The sequence below is a fragment of the Melanerpes formicivorus genome, unplaced genomic scaffold, assembly GCF_026170545.1.
Source record: "Melanerpes formicivorus ecotype bairdi unplaced genomic scaffold, bMelFor1.0.p_v2 SCAF_3, whole genome shotgun sequence".
NCBI lineage: Eukaryota > Metazoa > Chordata > Aves > Piciformes > Picidae > Melanerpes > Melanerpes formicivorus.
Genome location: NW_027142355.1, coordinates 27771080 through 27791268, shown reverse-complemented (window position 1 = coordinate 27791268; position 20189 = coordinate 27771080). Strand labels below are relative to the sequence as shown.

The following is a 20189-nucleotide window of genomic DNA, read 5'->3' as shown; positions in this document are numbered from 1 at the left end:
CCTTTCCTCTTGTCCTGTCTCTTGTTCCTTGGGAGAAGAGACCAACCCTCACCTACCTCCAACCTCCTTTCAGGAAGTTGTAGAAAGCCAGAAGGTCTCCCTTCAGCCTCCTTTTGTCCAGACTCAACAAGCCCAGGTCTCTCAGCTTCTCCTCACAAGTTCTGTGGACCCTTCATCAGCTTTGTTGTCCTTCTCTAGACATGTTCCAGCCCCTCAATGCCCTTATTGGAGTGAGTGACCCAAAACTGGCCCCAGGATTCTAAGTGTGACCCAATACAAGGGATAAATCCCTGCCCTGCTCCTGCTGGCCACACCATTTTTGATGCAAGCCAGGCTGCTGGTGTCCACCTTGGCCACCTGGACACACACTGGCTCATCTCCAGCTGCTGTCACCCATTCTCCCCCAGGTTCTTTTCCACCTTTTCCAGCCACTCTGCCCCAGCCTGGAGCTTTCATGGAGTTGATGTGACCCAAAAAGTTGATGGGACCCAGCATTTGGCCTTGATAAACTTGATAGATGTTGGCAAACTACTCCATCCAGAGTGGCTGCCTTTGGTCTTCGAGTTGGGTCTTTGAATGAGTGAGTTGGGTGTTTGGCTGTTGTGTGGAACAAAACTTTTTGAGCTTTCTTTGACTTCTGTTTGTGTTTTTTTGTCCTTCCTTCAGGTGAGCACCCACCACCTGCACTCCTCCAGTGAGGATGAAGACATTGAGAGTGCTTTTCCCAATGAGCTTTCTCTCCAGCAGGTGAGTTGCCCACACCCTTCCCACCATTCCTGGGAGGCTTCATCCATCCTAGTATAGAGCAGCTTCCTGAGTCCTACTCTTAGTCAAGTGCCTCCAGCTCCTTTGTGGTCTTCCAGTCTGGATACTTCATGGTCTGGACTGCAGTTGGGAATAAATTTGGCTCAGACCACATGCAAGTCTCAGATTCATGATATGTTCCAAATTCCTTGCTCTTTCCCTGGTGCTCTTCACAGCAGGGGGGCAGAGTGGTCTGGAAGTTGTAGACCAGGTGCCATCACCTACCCATCCTGGATTGTAGCTGACAGATGGGTTCTGCTCCCCTTTGAGCTGTGCAAACTTCTTTGAATAGCTGAAGGAAGCACATCAAGATATGAGCAGTAAAGAGGAGTGAAAAGCCTTGATTTGGGAAGAAAGGGAGGTAATGAAGGATTCACTTGGATTTAGCAAAGATCACAAGATCCTCAAAACCCAAGGTCCTCTCCTAAAGGCCCATCAATAGATGTAAGATGCTTTTCAGGAAGAAATGTTCAGTTCTTCCAACCTTTATTGATGCAGCAGAATGTAGAAGTTTCAACATATTCAGTAGGAAAGAAATTTTGGGAATAAAAAATCCAATCAAGCTGAAAATCTAGGTAAGGGTGGAGGTCAGCTGGAATGAGCTTGGAATTAATCTTTGGTCCAGGTGCTCCTTCTTCCAACCTTTTCTGGTGCTGTGAATGTCAGCACAACATTGGAGTTTCAACATGTTTAGTAGGAAAGTGATTTGGGGAGTAAAGAAACACAGTCAACCTGAAATCTAAGTAAGGGTGAAGATGAGCTGGACCTCAGGTGCTTAATGTCACCTGCAGTTGAACCACAGCCCAGAGCAACTACAAAGATGTGTGCTGGAGTTACTCAGTTGGAGCTCGAGTGGGCTGCCCACCACCCTGCAGAGTTGTCCTCCAGATAGGAGAAATCATCTGGCAAATGAAGTCCAAGAGCAAGTGTTATGTTCTGCTTGGAGGTAGAAGTCATCCTGGTTGTCAAGAGAAGGTGAAGCGTGGATGAGTAGACAAGAATCAGAATGGTTGAGGTTTGAAGGGACCTTAAAGATCATCCAGTTCAAACCTTCTATGGGCAGGGACCTACTCTACTAGACCAGGTTGTTTCAAAGCCCCATCCAGCCTGGCCCTGAACACCTCCCAGAAGGGGACAGATGTGACCCAAAACCTGTCTGAGCACTTACCTTGCGGTGCAGGCTGGGAAGAGACCCGAGTTGGTGTTGGAAACCAGATGTGTGATGGGTCTGTGTTGTCTCAAAGCCATAGAGTAAGTTGTCCCTTCTCCTTGGTCAATGTACAGTTTGAGGCAGTGAACTCCTAAAGTGATTTATGTCAGCAGAAGGGGAGCTAGTGGATGGTATTGAGAATGATGAGAGGTGGTGAACATCACCATGGTGAGACACTGCCACAAGGGGGTGGTAGATGCCCCATCTGGAACCCTTCAGGGTTAGTTGGAGCTCTGAGCAACCTGATGTAGTTGCAGGTGTCCCTTCTGACTCCAGGGGTTGGTCTGGGTGACCTTTGAAGGTCCCTTCAACCCAAACCATTCCACAATGCTATGAACATGACATAGGAAGAAAACTTGAAAGAATTTGGTCCACTTGACCAAGAGAAGACATGATTATATGGAGACATGTGTTTCATCTTCCAAGGAAGAGGGGTTTAGAGGAAGTTCAAAGTATCTTCTTGGTCTCCATGGGGGGATTGAGTTGCAACAAGGTACATTTGACATTGCATCACGAGAAAACAAACCAAGGCAAATGTTCTGATGAAAAAATTGTTTCTCTATAACTCACTTTGGAAGAAGTTCAGAGCAGATCAGAGAAGCATCTACCCAGGACTTGCAGATCCTGCTTTCAGAAGGGTGGTTGGAGTAGATTCATAGAATGGGTTGGGCTGGAAGGGACCTTAAAGATCATATGGTTCCAACCCATGCCATGGACAGGGACACCTTCCACTAGACCAGGTTGCTCATGGTCTCATCCAGCCTGGGCTTGGAACACCTCCAGGGAGGGGGCATCCATGCCCTCTTGGGGCAACCTGTTCCAGTGTCTCACCAAGGAGTAGATGGTGAACTTCTCCAAGCCCATCAGTTTTCTGTGATTTTAATGCTTTTTAGAATCTCTGTTAATTGCCCATCCTCAGACACCTTCATGATGGCTCTTTTCTGGGTTTGCTCCTCAGGCCTTCTCCGAGTACCAGATCCAGCAGATGACAGCCAACTTTGTGGATCAGTTTGGCTTTAATGATGAGGAGTTTGCAGACCAGGATGATAACATCAAGTAAGTTGATCAAACTTCAAGAGGGTTAGGCCTTTTGCTTCTCATCTTCTCTAGTGTCAAGGTGTCAAAGGGAGCTCACTGCAAGCCTTCTGTGGTTTGAGACTGATCCATGGCTTGGGACACAACTGACCTTTATTTAGAGGGGTCCACTATGATCTTCAAAGGTTGGAGAGCCAAGAACAAGTCCTTCTGAACAGAAACATTAATAAACCAGACAATTGCCATCCAACCATGACCTAAAATAAATGTCGTTGAGAGAAGATGAAGCATTAGAGCCAACTCCAGGCAATGACACTGATCTTCTCTTACGGCTTTAAATCCTTGGAGAAATGAGGTACAGACAGAAGACTGTTCTGCTGAAGTCCATGGAAACATTGAACCATTTCTCTCTTAGGAAGAAGGAAACATGAAGCAGATAGGGGCTAAGAAAGGTTCAGAGAAAGCAGGTAGAGGTGGTTTCAACTTCTGTGACTTACTGAGGTCTGAGTGTGGGATTGCTGCTACTTTTATAGAACTGTGTTGAACCCTGGGGTCAGTTTTGGGCCTCAAGGTTGACCCAGGGTGGGGCTGGGCTGGACATGAGGAACAATTTCTGCCCTTTGAGGGTTGTCCAGACTTGAGCAAGGCTGTGCAGGGCAGTGGTAGAATCCCCATCCCTGGAAGGATTTCAAAGCCATGGAGATGTGGTGCTGAGGGCCATGGTTTGGTGGTGCCCTGGCAGTGCTGGGTTAAGGGTTGGACTCTGTTACCATAAAGGTCTCTTCCAACCCAAACTGTTCTGTGATCGTCTGACCTAGAAGATGCAGCTGAGGAACTTCCTGGGGCTGTGCTCATCCCACCTGTCCATAAGGGCTCAGAAGTTGTAACCATTTAGTGTCCATGTGGGGACAGAAACGTTCTCCAGGAGGATGTCTACTCAGTGTGTCCCCTCCTCATCCATTTTGCCCATTCACTGTCATCTCCTGGCAAGGTTCCTCTGGATCAAAGGAGTCAACCAGGGCAGTAGGGAGGGCATGTGGCAGCATGTGCTGAACCTTCCATCCTGGAGCTGCTGCTCACAGCCCAGCAGATGTTTGGTCTGCTCTGCCAAGAACTGCAGGGTCCTGGTGTCCTGAAATCCAGGCAGAAACAGAACACTTTCAGCCCAGAAAGCTCTGGGCATCTCATGCCTCTCCAACCCTTTGGCTGCTCCAGATCTGATTTGTTGAGGATGCTTTTGCTGGATCTTCTCAGACTATGTTTATAGCAATTGCCGGGCTCCATGAGGTACCTTAAATGACAAAGTGGAAGTAGTTTGGCTGCTCCAGAGCTGCTTCCAGACACGATGCAGTTCTTCATTCTGAGGGTGGTGGAACACTGGAAGAGGTTGCCACCATGGAGACATTCAAGGTCAGATTTGATGGGAGCAACCTTAAGTAGTTCATACAATGGTTTGGGTTGGAAAGGGACCTTAAAGATCATCCAGTTCCAATATCCTGCCATGGGCAGGGACACTTCCCACTAGACCAGGTTGCTCAGGGCCCTATACAGACTGGCCTTGAACAGCTCCAGGGAGGGGACACGTTAGGGATGTCCCTCCTTACTGCAGGGGTGTTGGACTAGATGACCTTTCAAGGTCTCTTCCAATTGAGAAAATCTCTGATTCAATGAATCAAAGGAGAGTCTTGATATCCGCAGGGTCTTGGCAACACTGTTGTGATGTTTGCCAAGTAGAGAATGGTGGAAGGTAAGAGTTGGCATGAAGGTGGAGAAGAGCTGATAGCTAGGTGGAGGAGAAGAATGGTTATGTCCCCAGCTCTGCTAGTGGGTTGGAGTTTCTCGGCCTGCAGCACCCTCTGCTGTTCTTGACCAGACATTTTTAGGTTCTCAGTGGAAATTGGGTCATTTAAGCATTTTGGCAGCATTCGTGTCCCAGTGATGCATGTAGATTGTGGGGGTGTGTTCACCCTGCAGGAGAAGGTCCCATCTCATGATGAGGAGCTCTGTGGAATGCTTGGGTGAAGGTAGGACTAAACTCTCAGAGCAGATGGGTGCAGGTCCTCCTGCTTTTTATTAAATATGATTTTGGATGGTCTTTGAAGCTGAAAGTTGTGCTTCAAAGCTGAAGGTAGTCTTTACGCTCCAGAGGTGCCATGAGAGGTGCAAAATATCAGGCAGCCAGGGCTGTGGTCGCCAAGATACCCCAAACACCATCTCCACAAGGTGAGGACAAAACTTCTTCACTCAGGTGTTGAATCAAAGCTCAGAATGCAAACCTGAAGCTATCTCCAATCTCAAGGAGACAGCGGAGTGTGATACACAAGTGAGCAAACACAGGAGGCATGGAAAGGTCTTCTGTAGTGTCCTCTGGTCTTGAGGTGGGATGGGGAAAGGGTTTTTATTCTCCTCCATGGCACTGCTGATGACTTTCCTTTCCTTTTGCAGTGCCCCCTTTGACAGGATCGCAGAGATCAGCTTCAACATCGACGCCGATGACGACAGCGTAAGTGGAGCCTTCTGGGGCAAGGCTGTGCCTCAAGCAACTGCTGGCTTGTTGAAAGAAAACAGGATTTCTATGTTCTTGTGGTCAGTGATAAGGTGTCCTCAGAACTGAGGCCATTTAAGGAGCTCAGGGCATTACATCTGCCTTCAGAGGATTTTTGATGAAGATCTTCAGATGTAGTTCTCTTTAATCATAGAATCAGAGAGTGGGTTTGGTTGAAAGGGCCTTTAATGATCATCTAGTTCCAAGCCCCTGCCATGGGCAGGGACACCTTCTGCTAGACTAGATTGCTCAAGACTCCATCAAACCTGGCTTTGAACACTTCCAGGCTTGGAGCCTCAATTTCCCTGGGCAACCTGTTGCAAAGCCTCACCATGAGGGCATGGGGAAGAATTTTCTCCTAATGGCTCATCTTAATACAGCTTCTTCCAGTTTGAAGCCATAACCCCTTGTCCTGCCACTCCATGCCTTTGTCAGAAGTGCCTCTCCAGCTCTCCTGGAGCCTTCTTCAAAAACTGAAAGGCCACCAGAAGGTCTTTGTGGAGCCTTCTGTTCTCCAGGCTCTCTTCATCCAAACACTCTCAGCCTATCATAGAATCATAGAATTGTTTTGGTTGGAAGAGACCTTGAAGATCACCAAGTCCAATCTCCAACCTAAGACTACCAAGGCCATTAAACCATGTCCCCAAGTGCCATGTCCACATGTTTCTTGAACACCTGCAGGGACAGTGACTCCACCACCTCCATGGGCAACTTATTCCAATGCCTGAAATGTCCAAATAGCAGAGATTCTCCAGCCCCCTGGTCATCTCTGTGGCCTCTCTGGACCTACTCACAGTTCCATGTCCTTGTGTTGGGGGCCGCAGAGCTGGACCCACTACCCCAGGATAAGTCTCACCAGGGTGGAGCAGAGGTGGAGAGCCCTCCCTCAACCTGCTGCCCCTGCTTTTCATGGAAGGAATTTCCCTCTTTCCCTGTAGTGTCCATCCATGGTCCTCATTTGGAGACAGAAAGAAGGTTGAGCTCTTTTTTAATCTCATTTCAGCCCAATGCTTCCCTCTTTGAAGCCTGCTGCAATGAGAGGATCCAACAATTTGATGACAATGAGGAGGAAGAAGATATCTGGGAAGATAAGGAGATCACCTATGCAACCCAAGTGAAATCAAGAACACGGTAAGGTGACCACAAAAGATAGAATTACCTTCTTTGGTCCTAACCTCTCCAAAACTCCACATTTTGGTGAAATCCATGTTGAGGTGTTGATTATTTGTGTCCTCCTGACATGAAGCAGAGAACTTTCCATGACACACCTCTACAGAGTGATGGTTTCTCCTGACTGTGGCACCAAGAGGGAAGGAAATAATGATGGAAACACCTAGTTCTTGACTCTGTTATCAGAGAATTTTCCAGCAGTCCTGGCTCACTGGCGAGGTCCCAGAGGACTGGAAGCTGGCCAACGTGGTGCCCATCCATAAGAAGGGCCGGTTGGATGAGCCAGGGAATTACAGGCCTGTCAGCCTGACCTCAGTGCCGGGCAAGATCATGGAACAGGTCATCCTGAGTTCAATAACACAACACTTACAGGATGGCCAAGGGATCAGGCCTAGCCAGCATGGATTTAGGAAGGGCAGGTCCTGCCTGACCAACCTGATCTCCTTCTATGATCAGGTGACCCGCCTGGTGGATGTGGGGAGGCCTGTTGATGTAGTCTACCTGGACCTCAGCAAGGCCTTTGACACCGTCCCCCATAGCAAACTGCTGGCCAAGCTGTCAGCCCATGGCTTGGACGGGAGCACACTGCAATGGGTTAGGAACTGGCTGGAGGGCCGAGCCCAGAGAGTGGTGGTGAATGGTGCCACATCCAGCTGGCAACCAGTCACTAGTGGTGTGCCCCAAGGATCAGTGCTGGGCCCTGTGCTCTTTAACATCTTTATTGATGATCTGGATGAGGGCATTGAGTCCATCATCAGTAAATTTGCTGACGACACCAAGCTGGGGGCAAGAGTTGATCTGCTGGAGGGTAGAGAGGCTCTGCAGAGAGACCTGGACAGGCTGGACAGATGGGCAGAATCCAACGGCATGAGATTTAACACATCCAAATGCCGGGTTCTGCACATTGGCCACAACAACCCCATGCAGTGCTACAGGCTGGGGTCAGAGTGGCTAGAGAGCAGCCAGGCAGAGAGGGATCTGGGGGTGCTGGTTGATGGTAGGCTTAACATGAGCCTGCAGTGTGCCCAGGCAGCCAAGAGGGCCAATGGCATCCTGGCCTGCATCAGGAACAGTGTGGCCAGCAGGAGCAGGGAGGTCATTCTGCCCCTGTACACTGCACTGGTTAGGCCACACCTCGAGTACTGTGTCCAGTTCTGGGCCCCTCAGTTTAGGAAGGATGTTGACTTGCTGGAACGAGTCCAGAGAAGAGCAACAAAGTTGGTGAGGGGTTTGGAACACAAGCCCTATGAGGAGAGGCTGAGGGAGCTGGGGCTGCTTAGCCTGGAGAAGAGGAGACTTAGGGGTGACCTTATCACTCTCTACAACTACCTGAAGGGAGGTTGTAGACAGGCTGATGATGGTCTCTTCTCCCAGGCACCCAGTACCAGAACAAGAGGACACAGTCTCAAGCTGCGCCAGGGGAGGTTCAGGTTGGATGTTAGGAAGAAGTTCTATACAGAAAGAGTGATTGCGCTATGGAATGGGTTGCCCGGGGAGGTGGTGGAGTCGCCGTCATTGAAGGTGTTCAGAAGGAGACTTGACGGGGTGCTTGGTGCCATGGGTTAGCTGTTTGGGTGGGTTGGATTGGTTGATGGGTTGGACACGATGATCTTGAAGGTCTCTTCCAACCTGGTTTGGTTTATTACTTTGTTTATTACTTTAGATAGGTCCCACCCTTAGCTGGAGATACACAGAACTTGCTCCTTCCTTCATTGTTGGAGAGGAGGAGGTTAAAAGAGAAGAGGAGGTTGAATGAATTTTAAGACTGGTGGGATTAGACAGAATGTTCTTCAAAATGCTGGGTAGAGAGGAACCTCATGAAGCTCAACAAGGGCAAGGGTAGGGTCATGCCCTGTGGCAGGGACAACCCCTGGACCAGTACAGGTGAGGAGTGACTTGCTGGAGTGCAGCTTCATGGAGAAGGACCTGGGAGTGCTAGGGAACAACAGCTTGCCCAAGAGCCCTTGTGGCCAAGAAGGCCAAGGCTCTCCTGGGGGACATGAAGAAAAGTGTGGCCAGCAGGTCAAGGGAGGTTCTTTGGCAACGTTACTCTGTCCTGATGAGGCCACAGCTGGAATCCTAAGTCCAGTTCTGGACACCCCATTTCCAGAAAGAGTGGGAACTACTGGAGAGGGTCCAGCAGAGACTGGGAAGCTGCTGAGGGGCCTGGAGAATTTCTGTGAGGAGGAAAGGCTGAGAGCCCTGGGACAGTTGAGCCTGGAGAAGAGCAGCCTGAGAGGGGATCGATGCTCAGCAGGAGCTGAAGGGTGAGGGCCAGGAGGATGGGGCCAGACTCTTGTTAGTGTAGGACCCAGTGACCCAAGTGTAGGACCCAGCACTTGACCTTGTTGAACCCCAGCCCATGGATCCAGCCTGGTCAGATCCCTCTGTAGAGCCTCCTGACTCTCCAGCAGATGAGCTGGCTGCTCTGAGGGCTTCTCTAAATCTGAGTTCTGCCATTTAGGTTTGGAGCCTCTCAGACCTCCGAGAGTTCCTCCAAAAGTGATCTTGAGAATGGAGATCATGACGGCACCGTGGACTCTGAAGAAGAGGAGGAGACGGAGCAGCAGCCACCTCCTTCTTCATCCACCACCACCACCAAGAATAATGTCCCTGAGCAGAAAGACTCCTCAGCCTCCTCTGAAGGTAAGGAGCTTCTAGCAACACCATCCAACTTGGAACAAGATCTTCAGTTGCTCCACAGAGCAGCAGGGTGAACGCTACCTGGTTTCTGTGACCGTTCCCTGCAGATGTGGAGCTTCAGTGTCAATCTTCAGCCTGACCTTCTGAAATATCAATGAGGTTAAGCCCAACTCCTTCAGAACTGGGTGTGATGATGCTTTGATTGGGCCAAGACTGCCACACAGGTCTCTTTGAGTACCAATGAAAAATGTATTAGTGGTGGGTTATGACATTAACCCCTGGTTGTCCAGAGAAGTTGTGGGCAACTCATCCCTGGAAGTGTTTAAGACCAGTTTGGATGAGGATTTGAGCAACCTGATCTAATGGGAGGTGAGTTTGACCTAGATGATCTTTAAGGTTCTTTCCAACTCAACACATCCTGTGATTCTTCACACAGAGTTCCTCACACCTGGTTTTGTTGGAAGGGACCTTAAAGATTATCTAGCCACTAGGCATCTCCACTCTCCATCTATCTGCCCACTTCTGCTTTGAGTTTCCACCTTACACAAACCCCTCCTTAGAGTACCTGGAGGAAGACCATGGTGGGAAAGTAGATGGAGGGAAACCATAGAATGGTTTAGGTTGAAAGAACCTTCAAAGGTCATCTAGTCTAACAAGGTCTGCCCAGATCAGAGCATGCTTGATGGTGTGCTGGTTCATGACTCAGCATTAGAAACCACTAAACTTCTGAGAGGAAATCAAGAGTCCATCTGGAAGTTGGTGGCTCAAAGAATTAAGGACCTTCATAGTATTGGGGATGTTCATGATGTTAAGGGTATTTGTGATGTTAATGAGGGACATTCATAGTGTTGGGGATGTTCATAGTGTTGAGGACATTCATTGATGCTTCTTGTTGAAGACCTTCTTGATTTCATTTTTCTTCATTGATGCTTCTCTTGTGGGTACCTTTGATACCAGAAGAGGGATTTCCAAGCTGGTTGTCTACAGCCTGTGAGCCAAGCAGCTCTTGAAGGACTTGCATGGGTTGCTTTATCTTTTTTGGTCTTTTGGAACATTTTGGGGCTGAGCAGAGCTCCTGAAAGTTCCTAGGAGCTCCATCCCTTTGTGTGCCTGCAGGGTCCGGTTGGACAGCCATGTTCGAGCCGGTCAGCTCCAAGCCCCCCACGCCCTGCGTCGCCATGGATGTGGGATCCAGCGTGTGGGACACAGCGGCCCCCGAGAACACCACGCCTGAGGAGAAAGGGTGGGCAAAGTTTACAGACTTCCAACCTTTCTGTTGGTAAGAGGGGCTCACGGCCTTTCCTTTTCTCTCTGACTTGGGCATGAAACAGGGGTTGGAAGAGGGGTCAGGCCTTGGGCCAGCTGCCCAGGGCGGTGGTGGAGTCACCACCCCGGAGGAGTTCAAGAAACGTATGGACACGGCGCTTTGGGAGATGGCTTAGTGTGCATGGTGGTGTTGGGCTGTGGTTGGACTTGAAGATCTCATGGTTTAATGGCCATGGTGGTGTTGAGTTGATGGTTGGACACAATGATCTTAAAGGTCTTTTCCAACCTTGACAATTCTGTGACTCTATCAACATGGCTTGATGGAGCACTTTGACTGTGGTATCTTCTTCTTTCCTTTGCTCTTGTTACTTTCTTTATCTTCTTTTGGTGTTGTGAATCAGTGCTTTATGCTTCCCTTGATCTTCCTTGATCTTGTGGTAGCTCTGATGTCTTGACTGGTGGGCCATCACTGCTGCTGCACTGAGAGGATCAAATAATTCAGTAACTTCTTTAAAAGTCACAAATACTTACAAAAAGGAGGAGCAGGCCTTGGTCCTTTCTTCTCCTGGGGGTATTTGGAAGCTCAGCTGAGATACCTGAAATTCATTCTCAGGGTTGTTTTTCTTTCTTCTCCTGCTTTAGCTCAGAATCAGGTCCACGATGCAGTTCTCCTGCTGACACAGAGAGCAACAATTCCGATGGAAGCCCGAAGCAGAGTCAGGACAAGAACTGTAAGTGAGGGCTGTTAGGAGACAAAACCATGGTTGATATGGTTGGACTTGATGATCTTGAAGGTCTTTCCCCACCAAAACCATTCTGTAATTCTAAGAAATGTGAAATGGCCTCAAGTTGCACCTGGGGAGGTTTAGGTTGAAGATGAAACACCAAATGTGGTGCTAAACCATGTCCCTCAGCACCACATCTGCCTGTTAGAAAGACCTGCAGGTCTGGGGATTGAACCACCTCCCTGGGCAGCCTGTTCCAGTGGTTGATGAGACCCTTGGAATGGTTGGACATGATGATCTTCAGGATCTGTTCCAGTCAAGTTTAGGTTCTCTGGTTCAGTGAAGAAGTTTCTTCACTGAATCCCAGTTTCTTCTCCAATGCATGTGGAGAAAATGCAGGTGGCAGAAGGCAGCACCATGCTTTCCTTTCCAGCATTGCCCACCCTTCAGTGGTTACTGGAGGCAACAGTTTGAGTTCCAGCAAAGCCCAGGGGTGCATGTACAAGAGTGTGACCAGCATGTTAAGGAAGGTTCTCCTGCCCCTTGACTCTGCCTTGATGAGGCCACAGCTGGAATCCTAAATCCAGTTCTGGACACCCCATTTCCAGAAAGACTGGGAACTACTGGAGAGGGTCCAGCAGAGACTGGGAAGCTGCTGAGGGGCCTGGAGAATCTCTGTGAGGAGGAAAGGCTAAGAGCTCTGGGGCTCTTGAGCCTGGAAAAGAGCAGCCTGGGAGGGGATGTGATCAATGCTCAGCAAGAGCTAAAGGACGTGTTGAGGGCCAGGAGGATGGGGCCAGACTCTTGTCAGTGGTGCCCAGTGACCCAAGTGTAGGACCCAGCACTTGACCTTGTTGAACCTCAGCCCATGGATCCAGCCTGGTCAGATCCCTCTGTAGAGCCTCCTGACTCTCCAGCAGATGAGCTGGCTGCTCTGAGGGCTTTTCTAAATCTGAGTTCTGCCATTTAGGTTTGGAGCCTCTCAGACCTCCGAGAGTTCCTCCAAATGTGATCTTGAGAAGGAGTGGTGCCCAGTGACAGGACAAGGGGCAGTGGGCAGAAACTAGAACCTAGGAATTTCCATCAGGAGCAACTTCCTGGCCATGAGGGTGGTGGAGCCCTGGAGCAGCCCAGAGAGGTTGTGGAGTCTCCTCATTTGGAGAGCTTCCAAACCTTCCTGGCCATTGTGACCCTGGGCAAGCTGCAGTGGGTGGCCCTGCTGGAGCAGGGAGTTGGACTGGACGGTTTAGTTAGTCATGAGGTGTTGGGTGATAGGTCGGACTTGATGATCTCTGAGGTCTTTTCCAACCTTTTGATTCTATGATTCTATGATCTGCAGAGGTCCCTTCCCACAACTATGATGCTGGGATTTGGAGATTCTGGGAGCTAAGTTAGGTTAGCAGGAAGCCCAGAAACCTCCTTAAGTTCTCACTATTCTCACTATTCACCAAGTGGACATCATCTCCTCTGCTCATTGTCTTCAACCCAGGACAGGAAGTAGCAGGGGGACAACATCGAGTTGTGGGGTTGGGCTTTTCTCCTGACTTCCAAAAAGACCATTTTGTGCTGTGGGACCTGCACAGAAGCCACCACCTCGGATGTTAGTTGTTGTAACCACTGTTGTATGTCCTTCTCCTTGGGATTGTATCTGGGGAGGTGTCCCTGTGGTTAGGTTGACCCTACCTTGTGACTTCTTTCTTCTCCTCAGCCAGCACTGCCTCGCCCTGCGTTTGGAACGTCTGTGTGACCAGGAAAGCACCACTGGTGGCCTCAGACAGCAGCTCCTCTGGAGGCTCTGATAGTGAGGAAGAGGAGGAGAAAGCCAACGTGGTCACAGAAACCATCAGCACAGGCTCAGGCCAGGAGACCGTCAAGCTGACCATGGATGCTAAGAACGAGAAGGCTGTGTTCACCAGGTGAGAAGGATGGGGGCACTGTGTCCACCAGCTTCACCATGGGGTCTGGCTCTGCACTGGGTTAGCCCCTTTTTAACTGAGAATTTATCACAGGATGGTTTGAGCTGGAAGAGACCTTGAAGGTCATCTTGTTCCAACCTTCCATGGCTGTGGGCAAGGGACACCTTCCTTGTCTTAAGTCTTTTAGACACCGTGGTGCCCAAAGAAGAGCCTTGTTGGCTGTGAGGGTGGTGAAGTCCTGTAGCAGGCTGTCCAGAAAGGTTGTTTATTCTCCTTCTGTGGAGAGCTTTCAAACCCACTTAGACATTGTGATGCTGGGCAAGCTGCTGTGGGTGACCCTGCTTGAGCAGGGTGGTTAGACTGGATGAGCACCAGAAGTCCCTCTCCACCCCACCATGCTGGGATTTGGGGATGCTATGGCTCTATGAAATGTCCTGGGTGATGAGATTGGACATTAGGAGCAAGCTCTTCATTATGAGCAGTGGAACACTGGAACAGGTTGCTCAGGGAGGTTGTGGAGTCTCCATCCATGGAGACATTCAAGGCTTGATGGGTCTCTGAGCAGCCTGCTCTATTTGGAGATGTTCCTGATGACTGCAAGGGGATTGGATTAGATGACCTTCAGAGGTCCTTTCAACCCAACACATTCTATGATATCTTCTTGTCTCAGGGGTTTTGTGATAAGAAGATGCTGAAAATAGGAAGGTTGGTGGCTCCTTCTAGCCAAGGAGTCACATCACTGAAGTATCTCCTGTCTGTCTGCACAAGAGATCCAGGCATACACTCATGGCAGAGATGTTAGGTTTCTCCCAGCTATGAATTTCTATCTTGACCAGTGATGATAATGGGACCCTCCTGGTGTCCTCAGCCCTTCAAACCAACCTGGATTCTGGTGGAACTGATGCAGTGAAACCCAAACAGCCAATAGCAGATACAGCCAATAGCAAATACATCCATTTCTTGCCATGTTCCTTCATCATTCCAAGGAAATTAAAGATGCTGAAGGTTAAAGAATATTTTGGGTTGGCCACATGCTTCTGGAGGACTTTATAGAGGGACTTGCCCAGTAGAGCTGAATTTTCACCAATCTACATCCACATTTCTGTGGAAAAAAGGTTTTCTTCTCCCTTTTTGCTTGCAATAATGGAATCTCAAGTGGAGATCTGTGATAGTCCTTGGGACTACACAAGGAATCTAGAGGTTGAATTATCACTGGGGTTGTAGAAGCTCCAGGTGTTACAGTGCATGCTTCTGAATGTCCTCCATGATCATCACAGCACAGGAGAGAGATGGACCTGTTGGAACAAATCCAGAGGAGGCCACAGCAATGATGGGAGGGCTGGAAGCCCTCTGCTGTGAGGCCAGGCTGAGAAAGTTGGGGTTGTTCAGCCTGGGGAAGAGAAGGCTCCAGAGAGACCTTCTGGTGGCCTTTCAGTGCTCAGAAGAAAGATGGGACCAGACTTTTGAGCAGGGCCTGCTGTAACAGGACAAAGGGTGATGGTTTGAACCAAGAAGAGGGATGTTTAGAAGAGAGAAGGGAGATGTTCATCACACTAGGGTGGTGAGACCCTGGCCTAGGTTTCCCAGAGAGGTGGGAGATGTCTCATCCCTGCAGCCATTCCAGATCAGGTTGTTCGGGGTGCTGAGCAACCTGCTCTTGTTGCAGGTGTCAAAGATGTCAGATGACCTTCAAAGGTCCCTTCCAAGTGAAACCATTTCATGGTTCTATGAATCTTCTCAACTGGTGATGGTTCTTTACCTGCCTGCACCACCCCATCATTTAAACTCAGGGCAGTCTATGCTTTGTCTTTGCTTGGTTTAGCAGAAGGTCCTTCATGGATGTTCTGCTTGAGCTCCTAAGGACATTGGCTACCATAAAGGTCACAAAAAAATGAGATCTTTTTGATTGATTTAGCTAATTTCTCTGCTTCCAATGGATGGAGCCAACCTCCTGTCCCTATTTAACTTTTTATGGTGATTCCTTGTGCTGAAACAAGGACTTTTACAGAGGTTCTGGGTCTAAAGAGCTGCTAGTTCTCACAAACCTCTCTCTTGGATACCTTCAAGCCCTGTGTGTGAGGCTTCAGAAAGGTGCTTTTAGCAGCACATGGAATCTTCTGCTTTTTGGTGTAAAATGATCTGAATTTTCTCTGGAAAGTGCCCTGTCCAGTGATTGTTCTCTCTGAAACAGCTTCTAGACCTTCCAGGCAGGAGGACCTCCTGAGGGCAGGGTTGCAAACCTAACTCTTTTGTCTCTTTTTTCAGCAATCTTTACTGGTTTGTCTTCTTTCTTTGCTTTCTCTCTCTTCCTGCCTCTCTCTCTTGCTGGGGGTGTTGCTCAAGAGTATTTAGACCTTCAGCCAGAGGGTATGTATGACCATCACCACCTCAAGGTTCCAAACATCCACCTGACAAGTAGCTCCTCATACTGGGCTGGAATAAAAAGGTCCTCTTGGACTTGGGGAAACCTCATCTTTCCACAATCACATCAAACAGATCTGTTTCCAAACCTGAATTGAAGGTTGTGTGTGGACCTTTGTGGGGGCCACAGTCAGCATGGTCACCAACCAACCTCAAAAAGCAAAGAGACTGGTTGGTGGTTTCATGCATGGCATCCTTCAGCTTCTGCCATCCCCTCTCTTTGTGACCTCTTTCTGCAAATAGCTTCGTTTCTTAATTAATCTTTTCAAAGCCAAGTTCAGGCTGTGGTTGGGATGCCTCCAGGGAAGCCCTTGCTGCCCTTGTGTTAGGTCAAGTCTCTGGAGACCTTCTCACACTTGCATGTTGTAACCCACCATGAAGCAGTGGGTGATCTGTCTTCCAAAGGTTATTTTTTGTCACTAAACACTAATTTTTATCCCCAATGTTCTCCTTCCTAACATTTCTAAACACTAATTTTTATCCCCAACATTCTCCTTCCTAACATTTCTTTACTAATTAACCTCACAAAAATTAACTACTAATCATTTTGTAGACTTCATCTAGAAAGCAGCAGAAAGACCACCAACATTTATCCAACCTGGAAGTTCAGCCTTTAGAGGGTTGTGATCAGTGGAGCAGAGTCCAGTTGGAGACCTGGAGCTTGTGGTGTTCCCCGGGGATCAGTCTTGTTCAGCACCTGCATCAGTGACCATGATGAAGGGACATTGAGGGCCCTCAGCCCACTTTACTGTTGGTGCCAAACTGGGAGGAGTGCAGACACCCCATCAGGCTGTGCTGCCATTGAGTGAGACCTGGCCAGGCTGGAGAGTTGGGGAGAGGAACCTCATGAAGTTCACCAGAACAAGTGGAGGGTCTCGTGTGGGACATGAAACAGAGTGTGGTCAGCAGGTCAAGGAAGGTTCTTCCTCTCTGCTCTACCCTGGTGAGGCTTTATCTGGAGATGTGGATCCAGATATTGACTCCCCATTTCCATAGGGATTAGGAGATGCTGGAGAGGGTCCTGTGGATGCTGGGATGCTGCTGAGGGGCCTGGAGCATCTCTGTGAGGAGGAAAGGCTGAGAGCCCTGGGGCTGTTGAGCCTGGAGAGCAGCCCCAGAGGGGATCTGATCAATGCACAGCAAGACCTAAAGGAGCTGTGGGGAGCTAAGAGGGTGTGGCCAGACTCTTGTCAGTGGTGCCCAGTGCAGGACAAGGGGCAATAGGCACAGACTGGAACCCAGCGGATTCCATCAGGAGCAGTTTGTTGGCTGTGAGGGTGGTGGAGCCCTGGAGCAGGCTGCTTAGAGAGGTTGTGCAGTCTCCTTGTCTGGAGAGCTTCCAAACCTGCCTGGCCATTGTGACCCTGAGCAAGCTGCTGTGGGTGACCCTGCTGGAGCAGGGAGTTCAACTGGATGAGCTCCAGAGCTCCTTTCCCACCCCACCATGCTGAGATTGCAGGATTCTCTGTGCCCAGTCTCCAGAGACTGAAGGCTTTGGAAATGGCAGCTGTGTGGTGTCTCTAAGCTGTCAACTCACCATGGCCTCATCTCATGTTCAGGTTTAACCACTAATGATGCCATTTTCACAAACTTTGGGAGGTTGTCTTCACTTTCAGAAACAGGAGGCTCTGTGTTGTGTTGATCTCACAGAAGCTGCTCTCAGGCAGGGCTGTCTGCTATGCTGATGAAGCAATCAGGAAGCTGTTCATGAGTGGTCCAGGAGACACAGGCCATGCCAGTATGGAACTGGCTGAATGTTCTCAAAGCTCTTCAGAGCAAGCACCTGTGGTGAACCTCAGGACTTTCTGTGAGGCTTTGCTAGAGCTGAAGATGCAGTTGCTGGAATGAAGAGGGTGTGCTTCACCTTCTGGATAAAAGGAGAAAGAGCTGCCTTTGGTGGGCAGCCAGTCTTCTGCTTTCCCCTAGGGTGAGCAGGGCTTTTGAGGAGGAAACAAGTCCCACTTCTGTGTCTCTTTGCTTGGTCTTCAGCTGTAGAGTGTTGAACCAGCTTTGGGTAATCACAAAGAAGAAATGTAAAAGCTCAGCTGAAGTATTTGGCCAGGTGGCCAAGAAGGCCACCAGCATCCTGGCTTGGATCAGTAATGATGTGGCCAGCAGGAGCAGGGCAGGGATTATCCCCCTGGACTGGGCACTGCTTGAGGCCACACCTGGAATCCTGGGGTCAATTTTAGGCCCCTTACTCCAAGAAGGAAATTGAGGGGCTGGAGCAGGTTCAGAGAAAGGCAACAAAGCTGGGGAAGGGTCTGGAAAAGAAGGAGAAGGATCTGGAGGACTTGTGAGGAGCAGGCGAGGGACCTGCTGAGGGTCATTGAGCCTGGAGAAAAGGAGGCTGAGGGGAGACAGTCTGGTCCTTGAAAGGAAGCTGGAGACAGGTCTAGGTTGGTCTCTTCTCCCAAGGAGCAAGTGACAGAACAAGAGGAAATGGCCTCAAGTTGCCCCAGGGAAGGTTTAGGTTGGACATCAGAAGAAATTTCATAATTGAAAGGTTTCTCAAAGACTGGAACAGGCTGCCCTGGGAGGTGGTGGAGTCTCCATCCCTGGAGGGGTTTCAGAGCTGTGGAGATAGGGTGCTAAGGGCCATGGTTTGGCAGCAGCCTTGGTAGAGTTACAGAATGGTTGGACTGGATTATTTTAAAGATTTCCAACACAAATGATTCCATGATTGTGTTTCTCTCTGAGTTGTTCCAATGGACCTGACAGTGTTGGGTTGATGGTTGGACTCAATGTTCTTGGAGATCTTTTCTAACCTTAATGACTCCATGATTCCAAGTGAGGTTTCTAAGCAGCTTCTTTAAAGATGGAATCATGGAGTGCTTTAGGTTGGAAGGGACCTTAAAGATCATCTAATGCAAGATGAGCTGCACTTAGAAGACATGAAAACATCCAGCATTAGCTGTGGGGGGTGGTTGTGAGCTGGAGATGTTTGTCATTTCTCATTTCTCTTTGTTTATTCACCTCAGATGGTTTTTTGGGGGTTTCTTTGGTTTTTTTCCTTTAATATTTCCTTCTTGTCCTTCTTTTTTCTTTTCTTTAATGGTTTGATGTTCACTGTCCCCTTCTGTCTGGTGCTTTCTCACCCAACTGGCTTGGAGAAGCAACTGAAGAAGGAATTTTAGAAGGAAGGATGGCATCTAGCTGGAGATAGTGGTGGTTCCCTCTTACAACCGTATATTCCTTATTTGTTTGGTGGCACCACCTTTGAGCTGCTAAGTCCACCAGCTCTGAGCTGATAGGTCCACCGACTCTGTAGGTGCCCCAATGATGTATTTAGACCTGAGGTCAAAATGAAACAGCATAAGCAGGAATTTCTGCAGTTCCTCCACCACAGGTTCTGTAGAACCACCAGAGAAGCATCCTCTTGTTTCTGATCACAGATGGTTCTGGGATGGCAGCACCTAACTTGAGTTTTGAAGGCTCTAAATTGCTGAAGTAGCTCAGAAATAGCAGCTGGCACAGGTCCCACCTGGCACTGGCGCTGGGTGGACTGGGGCTGTCCAGGCAAGGTGGCCATTGGCTTGAGCAAGGAGTTGGGGTGCAGCAGAGAAGACCATCCTCCAGGGTCTCCAGCTGGGTGGAGCTAATGTTGTCACAGTGGATGTTTTGAGCTCTCCCATGTCAGGATCTGGGCTTCTTCCCCCTGCCTGCCAGCTGTTGGTCTTGCATGAGGGTGGGTTCCTCCTTGCATGTGATGAGCATGGAACAGCAGCATGAGAAGTGATTGTCTTGCTTGTGTCACCTTTTGCTGCCTAACGTGAGGAGCTGCTGGGATGCTTTGGAGAGGAGAGGAGATGAGCATGGGGTTGGGCGTGGAGCATGGAGCTGGACAGCAGCAGTTGGCACCATTAGGTTGCATCTCAATGTATGCTCATTCAAGGAACCTCACCATAAGGGGCTCCTCTGAGGTCCCAGCTCACCTGAGAATTTTTCCAATCAAGGGCTGAAGGACCTGGGGCTGTTGAGCCTGGAGAAGGGAAGCCTGAGAGGGGATCTTCTCAGTGCTCAGCAAGAGCCAGAGAACTTGTGAAAGAGGCAAGAGGATGGGGCCAGACTCTTGTCAGTGGTGCCCAGTGATAGAACAAGGGACAATGGGCACAGACTGGAACTCAGGAGGTTCCATCAGGAGCAACTTACTGGCTGTGGGGGTGGTGGAGCCTTGGAGCAGGCTGCCCAGAGAGGTTGTGGAGTCTCCTTGTCTGGAGAGCTTCCAATCCCACCTGGCCATTGTGACCCAGTGCAGGTTGCTATGGGTGACCCTGCTTGAGCCGGGGGCTTGGACTGGATAAGCTCCAGAGCTCCCTTCCCAACCCACCATGCTGGGATTGGAGGATTCTGTGAACACTTAGTGTGATAATTGGCATTAGTGAGACCTTCTCAGATGCTGTATTGGCTTTGTGAATCAAGATGGTATGTCAGTTTAAAAGCCAGACCTCCTG

The 20189-nt window shown here is 49.4% G+C and overlaps 1 protein-coding gene across 2 annotated transcripts in view; it reads left to right on the top strand.

Moving 5' to 3' along the window:
- The window catches only part of PPP6R2 (protein phosphatase 6 regulatory subunit 2), a 76710-nt gene that overhangs the window by 48633 nt on the left and 7888 nt on the right, over window positions 1-20189 (top strand). Inside the window, exons 15-22 of one of the 2 annotated variants that reach the window (XM_068169732.1) lie at window positions 667-747; window positions 2973-3070; window positions 5495-5552; window positions 6598-6725; window positions 9229-9410; window positions 10524-10650; window positions 11316-11404; window positions 13107-13314. In XM_068169732.1, the coding sequence (XP_068025833.1) occupies window positions 667-747; window positions 2973-3070; window positions 5495-5552; window positions 6598-6725; window positions 9229-9410; window positions 10524-10650; window positions 11316-11404; window positions 13107-13314 (971 nt within the window). Of the gene's footprint in view, window positions 1-666; window positions 748-2972; window positions 3071-5494; window positions 5553-6597; window positions 6726-9228; window positions 9411-10523; window positions 10687-11315; window positions 11405-13106; window positions 13315-20189 lie in introns of both variants that reach the window. The other variant, XM_068169724.1, reaches the window with a different exon arrangement.